The sequence below is a fragment of the Astyanax mexicanus genome, chromosome 16 (assembly GCF_023375975.1).
Source record: "Astyanax mexicanus isolate ESR-SI-001 chromosome 16, AstMex3_surface, whole genome shotgun sequence".
In the NCBI taxonomy this organism is placed as follows: Eukaryota; Metazoa; Chordata; class Actinopteri; order Characiformes; family Acestrorhamphidae; genus Astyanax; species Astyanax mexicanus.
Window position 1 is genome coordinate 27631523 of NC_064423.1, and position 10978 is coordinate 27642500.

A 10978-nucleotide genomic window follows, 5' to 3' on the forward strand; every position below is an offset into this window, starting at 1 on the left:
ATGGCTGCAACTACCACACAAAATACTCCCAAATAATGAAACACCAGGAATTATGGATTTACTGGTGTCAGTTTCACAGAAACATCTGTATTAGTGACTGGCTTCCTTTCCTTTCCTCTCCTGTTCCTTTTTTCCTTCTTCCTTGGGTTTTACATTAAAAATAACTAGAGTTTAATAAATGGAGTCTATAGAGCCATCCTGTGCATCTTCTACATGACATGCCACATCAGAGTGATGTTACTGAAGATGTGTAGCCAGGCCCAATGTACTGCCTTAAGACTTTCATGGTTCAGTGTTTACAAACCATAAGAGTTTAATCCATATGCTCTACTATTTGTGAGAGAGAGCTGCTCACTCAGTCTGTATGTTTTCACTGCAGTTTTGCACCGAGATTAAGGGGATTTTTACTGTAAAACGTAACAGCAACTGTAAAGTAAACTGTATTTTACTCTGTTGTGGTTAAACACTGGCAATTTGTGCATTCATTGGCAGCTATTAGTCAACAAAGTCGAATTCAAGTTGTTGCACCTCCACATTGGAGAGATGGTAAAAACCTGGGAGAATCCCAGCAAACACTAAACAGAGACTGTACCACAACCCAAAAAAATAAAAAATAAAAAGAAATAGAAAGAATAATCTATAAATTTCAACAATTCAGCAGTTCCTAAAACCATCCAAACAAAACCAACAGAACAACATGGATACCGACACATTTTTAGCCCCACACAATCGAGGCTTTATTGGACTAGAAAATACACAGTACAATACACTTCCATACTTATGCTCAGCTGAAACCACTACTCCACTAGGAGAGAATGTTAAGGCAGGTCTTGAAGGACACGTCCGACAGTTTAGACAAATGATCTTATGCTTCACTGGTAGCTTTTACATTAAACATTGTAAATATTAAAACACATTCACAATTGGGTGATACTTTTTATATATTATCAGTGGTGGTTGGCTTTGCAGTGATTTAGTTTTTTTAAACTGGTGAACTTTTAAAAATAACTTTTTTTTTAAAAACCACTGGCTTTTCTGGTGTTCTTACAGAGTCTATGATCAGAAGGGCTGCAATTTATCTTGCGTAATATTATAAACTGAAGGGAATATAGTATATTTGTGCAGATTTGTTTTAGGCTAGAATCACACAGCAAGTAAAAGTGGACCAAATCCAATCTTTTTTTATCTGCCTTAGTTTAAACAGACAGATCCTAATTCAGGAAAAAAGACGATAATGAGAAGTGAAATTTGATGTGAACAGACAGGAAAATGAAGACAGCATGAGGGAGGGATAACTTCCTCTCACTGAGGACAGACATTACACATTTAGGGTGATGCCTCTGTTCAAACCAAATTCTTAGGCTTGTGCTCTAAAGAAATAGATAAACAGGGTCCTTGATGGCTTCTGTCATGTTGAAAAAGATGAAACCAAAACTTGACTAACTATTCAGACAAATGTCATATATGGATCCAATTAAAAAAAGACAGTGTAAACAGCCTAAAATAAACACCAGATTCAGTCTTTTTTACCTGCTGTGTGAACATAGCCATAGAAAAGGCTTCTGAAACAGGAGATTCTCTGTCAAAACTTTGGCTTGTTCCTTTATATCCATACACTAGCTTGGAACATATCAGATTGTTTCTATCAACTGTAATGATTAACCAGATAAAACATAAGCCACTTTATTTAATATGAATCCTAATTAAAACCTTATTCAGCTGTCAACCGCCTGAGCAGATCTTTAAACAGATAGAAAAACTGCTCTCTGCTAACAATAAATGGAAGCTACCTATAGTATTATGCTAAGGGCTGGCCCAGCTAGCATCCATTGACTGTTAGCAGATCTAATTATACCTCACAGTCCCTGATGGCACTTTTTTATAATTCATTTTCCCACACCAACCCCTATCAGGTAGGGAGAAAGCGAAACACACAAAAGCAGAGTTTCTCAATCTCTATTTTCGGGCATCCAGTGAGCAGAACAATACAAGAGAATTAGCCGAGAGTCTCATGAGCATCCAACCGTGTGACATCACTTTCAGTCCGGTGACAGAGTAGGTCAGTGGGCTGTGCCTCCCTGCACTGATGGTAGCAATTCAAACCCTGCAGCCAGTCAGTCTTCTCCGGAAAGCATCAGACTGCAGATCAGGGGCTTCTGGATAGACAGAAAAAGCCCCAGGACTGTTTGTAATTGTGTGTGCTGTGTGTGTGTGTGTGTTATATATGTGTGTGTTTGTGAGGACTGCCTTCTTCCCTGCCTCCCAAATCCTAAACTGCGTGCTGAAGCTCCTCACAGGGGCTGCACTGTACTGGATGCTGAAAAGTCCAGGAGCCTCCAGGCAGCGTAAGGGTTAAACTCCTCCGGGTCCCGACACAAGGCCCAAACGTACATCATCTTGATCACCTTCTCCTAGAAACAGACACACACACACAAATACATATATTTACACACATAATAATTCAATGTATAGTGCTAGTACTGTAGTTACAGCAATTGTGTTTAAATGTAAATAACTACATGGCATAAAAATAAACCCGAAGACATGAAGTCAACCCGTAAAATCCTATATAACATTAGTATAAACTGAAATAAAGAGGTTAGTAAGTGTGTATGCCAACCCAAATACACATAAAGTCAGCTAAACAGAGGCATGTTTGGTAACCGTTAAGCATGGTGGTGGTAGAATCATGTTCTGAGGTTGTTTTGCTGCTCATAAATCTTCAGCATAACCTTAAACCTAAAACCAAAGCCCTGACCTCAATCTTATTATGCTTGAGTCTTGAGTTATTATGCTAAGTCTGATCAGTGTACAGATAACTTTAGCAGGATCTAGAATAAATCCAAATAAATGCAAAGTCAGTGTTCAGTGAGGGTTTATACCAGCAAAACTCCATATAACATCAGAATAAACCAAAATACATATACAAGTCAGCTGACCAGTTTGGTAACTGTTAAGCATGGTGGTGGTAGAATCATGCTCTGGGGTTGTTTTTAACCTAGCGGACTATCATGCCAGATTCTAGCCAGATGCAACAGGTCACACAATTATTACGACCCAATCCGCTGTCCACTGTGTGTGGTAATGCCTTCGATGATGCATTTATAACCATGTGACCCTGTGGATCGAGAAATGCTAAAAGCAGAGTTCAGCCTCAGTTCAGACACCTCATAACTTATACAAATATGGGTATTCCCAACCCAATTCCTGAAGTAACACATCATAATGAATGTACAATGTACACACTGCAATATCAGTATGTATGTGTCTATATGTAATAATGGAATAATAAATATTTGATTATATGTATATGGTTGCTGTATGTTCAGAAATAGGCAAAATAATCCTCTGATCACAGAAACCTGGCATCAGCACTGTAATACCAGTCAGAAAGATTTTAAATGTAAGCTTTGTGGAACCTTTGCTCAGTGCCCTGCTCTATGAAACAGAACCGACTCCATTCAAAAGCCCCCTCAGGGGGCTGTCAGAGCATTCTAGCTTCAGATTTATAACCCGTGCAGTGCTTATGGGCTTCTGAAGCCCACTTTATCCAAAGCAGCTCCACTCTGGTTCACAGGTTCAGTGAGGCCTGAGCGTCTGCACTGTACAGTGAGGTAAGAGCATATGTACTGAGTCGGTGAAGCAAGTTAGGTGGCTGCGTATTTATAAAAAGTGTGTATGTCATCCTGTCATTAAAGTCAGATCAGGATGAAACAAGTAACTCTGAGTATATACAATAGCATGCAAAAGTTTTAGTACACCACCAGAGAATTTAATACAAAGGTTAACAATAAACTACCAGGACTATTAAGAAAAACATTGGCCTAATAATTAACTGAATATTTTTATATACATTTTAAATTGTATAAAAAATAAAAAAGTGGGGGTACTTTTTAGAAAACAGGTATTTTGGTTTACAGCTCACAGCTGGTCTGTAGCAATATACAGCTCTGAAAAAAAAAAATAAGAGACCACCTAAAAAATATGAGTTTCTATTAATCTGGAATATAATTAAGAGGAAGATGGATGATCAAAGCCATCAAATCAAGCTTAACTGCTTGAAATTTTGCACCAGGAGTGGCATGAAGTTATCCAGAAGCAGTATGTAAGACTAGTGGAGGAGAACATGCCAAAATGCATAAAAACTGATTAAAAAACAGGGTTATTTCCCCAAATGTTGATTTCTGAACTCCCTTTCTTTGCATCATCTCTGGATCTTTTTTATTATTTCAGCCATTTCTCATTTTCTGCAAACAAATGCTCCAAATATTTTTTTTTAGATTTGGAATTTGGGAGAAATGTTGTCTGTAGTTTATAGAATTAAACAGCAATGTTTATTTTTCTCAATTATATACCAATAAATATCAAAATCAGAGAAACTGATTCAAAAACTGAAGTGGTATTTTAATTTTGTCCAGACCTGTATGGATATAAACTGAGCTTTGGAAATGGATGCAAAAAATGGATATTAACAAAGCCTTTGTCTGTAATAAAGCTGTTTTTATAGATAAATTAAAGATTAAGCCTGAGAGTGGCTAGTACTGTTTCTTAAACCTTTAAAAGACTCTTGGAAACTGGGAAAAACTGGTACATGAAGAATCGGGTATGGCTGACCCAAATGGCAACAGCACTTTTAGCTTTCAACAGAGGAGAGAAGAATTAGAGGTCTAACAGGTGAAATGGCAGCAATAACATCATTGCAAAGTAACCAAATAAAAGAAACTTGCAGCACTGCCACTGGACAACTAAAAAAATGGGTCACTGAAGTTCTAAAACTTTGACCTGTAGTGTATAAGCTTTTTCTCAGAGATCTCTGAAACCTCTAAAACGACAGTCACAGGAGCTGGACTGACAAACATCCAACTCATCAGCACTAAGGACACAAAGATCAGACTGGATGGTGCAGAGAAGCACAATGACGAGCCTGAGGGGTTTATCTGGACAGACAAGGTGAAAATAACCCTTCATCAAAGTGACGGGATGGGAACAGAGACTGCAGATGATGAGACAGGTTCAGGGCTTATAAATGCATTAATACCTGTGGAACGGAGGATGTTGTTGTTGTAAGTGAGATGGTGGTAGTGTTATAAGTCATGAAGTGTACCTTCATTTCTAAGAACAGCCTTTAATATTGTGGTGCAGAGATGCATCATACAACAATACTGCTTTACTGTTAAAAATATAATATATTTCATAGAACTGTTGCCATGTTTCATGGTAGCTAAAGAACGCTTCCCTGACCTGCATTGAATGTGGAGTTGTTTTCTATTCGCATAGACAGTTCACACAGATGCTGCTGTTCACAATCATTACAACTCACTGTGCTGTCCACTGTAGGTGGAAATGCCTTCTTTCTATAATGTATTCCTGATACATATCTGACACTGTGGATGGATGAATGTTAAATGCGCTCACAACTTCAGAAACTTAGGATATCGCCTCCTAAGGAGATAACTCCTAATTTATGTGGCCTTGCCATGAGCACATCAGTACACCAAAGTTCAGCATCACTCACTTCATAACACAATTTATACAGGTGTGGGCATTTCCAAAACAAAGCTGGTCTTCTGAGGTAACACTTTATTATCAGCTTGCAGACAACTTCAGCATTCAATTCATCTTTAGGCCTAAAGTACAAAATGTTTATACCAAGCTTTCCACTCTTCCTAAAAGTACTGGAAGCAGCACCGTCACTGCAGAAAACACAGTTCCTCCACTGCTCCACAGCTCAATGCTGGGGGCTTTACACCCCTCTAGACCACACCTGGAATTATGCACGATGCCAATAAGTTCAGGTTTATTTGCTCCAGAGATTTCTACCTATTCTATTGGCAAAACTTCTCCACAGGGTCTAGACAAGTTTCAGCTGTGCATGCAATTTAAAGTAGCTGAATGCATTCCATTGGGAGATATGTCCACAAGCATTTGGGCATACAAAATATTTGACATACCCCACTTACTCTTTAACTGATGATAAACATAAGGTGTGATGTCACTTTGTGTGCTTACGAAAGTTTTTGAACTTTCTCGAACTTTAAAGATCACAAACAAACATTGTGTGGTAGTGTGAGTTGGAGGACAGAATGCTATGTGTGAATGCAGCCTAACAGCAGTAATTACACCCCGCCGTGCCGGACTCAGCACCCCTCAGGCAGCATCAGCACTCACCGGGTCGCCCTCCACCACTTCACCCTTTGTGTTTCGGATCACCATCACCAGCTGAGCCTGGAAGGTGATGATGAGTACGGGACCCTGCTCCATCATCTTCCCCATAGCTAGCTGCAGAAGCACAGTGAGAAGACAGCAAATTAATGTTGCTCAGGACAAAATAACTGATATCTCTACATTTATGTCAGAGCTGGATTAACTTTAATTGTGGAGTGCCTGTAATTTATGCTGAGAACATCTGTGAACCTGCAGTACCTCCAGTATGAAGGAGCAGTGTGTGTATTTTAATAGTCTGACAGTATTGTTACATCTGAAATAATTTTACAATTACTCATATATATTATATAGCGCCTTTCTGCCACTCAAGCACACTTACAATTACGTTCCATACACCAATCGTACACCGCCTACTAAGAGGACATGGGGAGAACCACTAAGCCACTGTGTCACCCATACAGTACATAAATGATTTTGATCCAGTATGAATTTACAGTGTGTGCAGTTTTAACAGTGTGGTAGTATAAAATTTTAATGATTCAAATCCACTATGTATAAGCAGTGTGTATAAGTGTATGATTAGATGTTTGTTCAGACTGCTCAGAATGTAACCTTTTTTAAAAACAAGCTAAAAACATAATAGTTCACCTGTGCTTTCCAATCTTGTTACCTTTATCTTTGCACACTTTTAGTATTTCATAGTTTATTTATTTTTCTGTATTTTAACTTATTTTATTTCAAGTCTTAAAAATCATGTGTTATTTTTTTTTTATTTCTTTTTGTTTTTAGTTTCTGTACTTTTAGTTATTTTCATTATAATGTTTTGCAACTTTTAATATTGTTCTGTATTGTCATATTTATTTATAATTAGAGACATTTTTAATTAGCTGATTTAAATGTAATTAGATTTCTTTTGTATATTTAGTTTGCATTTCTTTTTATTCTTTTAACTATAATTTTTATAACCTTTTTAAAATTTGTCTTAATATACAAATTAACAAATTATATACAAATAAACCCACATTGCCTTCTTCAGATTGATTTACTTGAGAGAATAAAAAATAGCCAAAAACGTAATCAAATATTCTCTGTCAAATTTTTTAAGTTTGCTTAAAAAATACCCTTACACTATTAAAATAAGATTTTAATGTGAAAGTTATATATGCTTCTACATATATACTACTACTACTGCTGCTGCTGTTTGTGAAATACTTAATTGGCAGCTAAAAACAACTACTGGGCAATACTCACATCTATGTTATCAATATCCAGAATCTTGGAGTGAAACTGCAGCCCCATTGCTTTGGCCTGCTGGATGGGATGAGCCAGCACGCTGTAATTCTAAAAAAAACAAAAGAAACGAAAGCATTGATTTGCATATTGCAGCCTTCTGCGATGCCAGAATTGCAGGGCAGAATCACATTTATTCAGTTATTAAAAATACTGAATACTACTATAAAAACATGGATACTGAATTCATTGAATTAGTGCATGTCTACATACAGCTTCATAGCACCAGTCTTTCAGGACCTCCAGTTCTCCTTGAATCATGGCCTGTAAACAGGAAAAGAAAAAGACGCAATTTAAATGAAGAAGCACGCGGCACCTGTTAACATCTACAGCTGTACAATACTGTGCCCATGCTCGTGTGATCAGGACTTAATCAAGGGAAACTGATAGTATTTCTCACACCTGATAAATCAAGACTCACCTCTAGGATGTTAGGGATGATGTCCTTCTCACACTGTTTGAGGAAAGAGTCCTTGTCGAAGTTGGGGTCCACCTTCAGGATTTCTGTAAGGACTTCAGACATCTCAGTCTTGGAGAATAAACCACCTGAGCACAAACATGGACAACAAACAGCAATTAGGTTTAACTTCTTTAACTGTGTGACGTTTACTCGACATGAGGTATAAGATCCTGTATTTACAGAGTGGCATTTTAATGACTTTCTAAAATTTCTACTAATTACCTCAGTAATTAACTATTCTATTACATATGACATTCCCTGTTTCCATTCTACACCACTGTAATGCTAATCAGTTAGGGATATTTAGTCCCTTCTGCACAAGTACAGTATATACATAAGGACATAAAACTTTACCTATGAGGTCAGTCATCTTGTCTGTGACGGCACGGGATGCTCTGATGAAGGCGTTGTCACTTTCATCATATTTCATCTTCATTTCAAAGAATCCTGTAAACGGGAACCCAAAACATGCTGATTACAAGAAAATATGAGAAGTTTTCCAGATGAAAACTCAAGATATTCGGCTCAAAATTGGAATATATATTCCAATATTCTGCCTAATAACAGTAGTGTAATGCACCAAACAAACACACACACATTTGTCATGGTGCAGGAAAGTTCCAAGTCATTATATAACTACAATGAGACTATGTATTATTCTTATTATTGTTATTTTTAAATACTAGGGGTGTGCCATATCATATTGTAGGCAATAATATCGTCAATATTTTTAAATATACCATAGTACCCATAATTATCACATCAGGGTACTACTTTTTTGCTGTTTTCAGCAAAAGAAAAATTCACACTGTTCTCATTTCCCATTATATACTTATATATACTTACAGATTATATCTGTCCAGTATCATTTATTTTACTTTAATTCTGAATATACTGAGATATTTGGAGTGCATTATTAGTATCATGACATTCTGGATTATTGATTTCCGTTATAAATCTGATAAATAAAAAAATTGTATGCAATAATAAATTAATTTTCATTTTGTTGCAGTAGAATAGTTCTGAAATATTTTTTGTAATTCAGTTTTGTCATATAGCCAAGAGTATCATTATTACAAAAATACCATGAAATAGTGTGATATTATTTTAGAGCCATATAGCCCACCCCTAATATACAGCAATAACATTTTTCATCATCATTATAATTTATATTATTAATTATTAATATTATAAGAATTATTTTCAAATCATATTTACTTTGAGCAACAGCTTAAGTGTCCACCAAAACCTGGATCACTGGTTTACTGGTTCATCCTCCTTAGAATTAGAGTCAATAAGGCAATGCTCAAACGCAGCTCTACTATAACTCTTTTATACTGTGTATTTTATTTATATTAATGCTACTGAAATTTCAGGACCCTTTTAAAGAGAACCAAGTATCTTTCAGTGAAGCAACAGCGCCACCTGTTGGAAACATCAGCATAAAACACATTTTAAAGGCACTCCATATTGCAGGAACGCACACGTCCATTACAGAACATTTCTCTAAGTAATCAGATGTCATATTAGCAGCACTAATGGAATTTGCCCTGCTGTTTTTCTCTGCAGGAAGCAGCGCATTAGCTGCTGCCGGTGTATAAATACACAATAATTACAGCTGCCAGAGCAAACATCAAAGCTAAAAGCTCATTTTTATAATCAGTGTTATTATGCACATGTGAGTTTGTCTGTACAGGACTGAGATGAATAGCATTAAGCAGGGGGCATTTTTCTACTATTTTCTATATATTGTATATGCAGACCTGCCAACCTTGAAACTCAGCCCTCGTCCAACAGAGATTAATTCACAATAACTTCTATAAAACAGTACATGCATCTGTAAACCATGTGACCTTCCAGATTTTCCTAAGCATTCTTCTTAAGCATTGTGTATCTAAATGCAAATAAACGATTGGCAAAATTAAAGTACCTTAGTAGGGTCAATCACTTAAAGATGAATTCAAATCATGATTCATTTTTTAAAATGCTGGTGGTTCCCTGGATTTTAGGATGGAGACAGTATTAATAGTGTAGTGTGGTTTAGGCCTGGCAGACCAGATCCTTTTTACTGCATTATAATATCTCAGGCTAGAGAGGGAGAGCGAGAGGGAGTGAGAGAGAGAGAGAGAGAGAGAGAGAGAGAGAAAGTCTTCAGCACAGTGACGCTTTTTTGACAGGTTGGAGGAAAATGAAGGGTGAAGAAAAAATAATGGATGGCTCGATATGTAGCTTGCCAAATTAGCATAAAACCTAACTAGCTAAAGCGATAAAAAGCTTGAGAATCATCGAACACACTCACAACAGACAAACTTGGGGCGAAATGTAAGATCAAACAAAATGCATACTTTACAACATGGAATCGTACAAGCATACAGGTTGGCATGTCTTTATATGTGTATGTTTTTGTTCGCTCTCTCTATATACTACAATCTACAATTATCATCAAGACAACCTTTATAAAGACATAAAAAATATTAAAATTATATTGCTAGAACTGCTTATTTATAATTGCTTTACTAAAACTATATATATTTTCTTTTTCTAGTTCTGCTCAAACAACAGTAACCTGTTTTTTTATTGTATCACTAACCAAATAAAACTGTAAAGTAACTGTTGGATCAGGAAAAAAAAAGAAAAGAACATAGTGATTTATGTATAATAACTTAATAAAATAATAAATTAATTAATGACTATAACATTGTTAATACTGTCCAAATGTTTTAAGAACAGTTCTTTAACAGGTCTTTTTTTTTAATAGTTTTACCACTGATTTGCTTTCTTTTAAATGTTGTTTTGTTTTATTGTACAGCACTTTGGTCGACACTTGATGTCTTTTAAATGTGCTTAATAAATAAATTGACTTGTCTTGACTTTAAAACAACTGTAAAAAAAAAAAACTACAAAGTCAAATGAAAAGAGAAACAGAAAATAAAAGCAGTAAGAGTCTTACTGTTAAAAACTGCATTGTTGTCCTTGAAGTCCTTCCACTGCTGATACCATTTTGAGTCTTTGTGAAGAACAACCCCCATTGCCTCCCTGAAAACACAACCAAACAGTGAGACA

The 10978-nt window shown here is 36.3% G+C and overlaps 1 protein-coding gene across 1 annotated transcript in view; it reads right to left on the reverse strand.

Moving 5' to 3' along the window:
• Positions 1–710: 710 nt before the first annotated feature.
• The window catches only part of timm44 (translocase of inner mitochondrial membrane 44 homolog (yeast)), a 13722-nt gene continuing 3454 nt past the window's right edge, over positions 711–10978 (reverse strand). The window contains exons 7-13 of the mRNA XM_007246183.4: positions 10866–10951; positions 8270–8362; positions 7877–8001; positions 7669–7719; positions 7417–7506; positions 6169–6279; positions 711–2411 (exon numbers count right to left, since the gene is read on the reverse strand). Of these exons, the coding sequence (XP_007246245.3) occupies positions 2292–2411; positions 6169–6279; positions 7417–7506; positions 7669–7719; positions 7877–8001; positions 8270–8362; positions 10866–10951 (676 nt within the window). The 3' untranslated portion in view covers positions 711–2291. The remainder of the gene's footprint in view (positions 2412–6168; positions 6280–7416; positions 7507–7668; positions 7720–7876; positions 8002–8269; positions 8363–10865; positions 10952–10978) is intronic.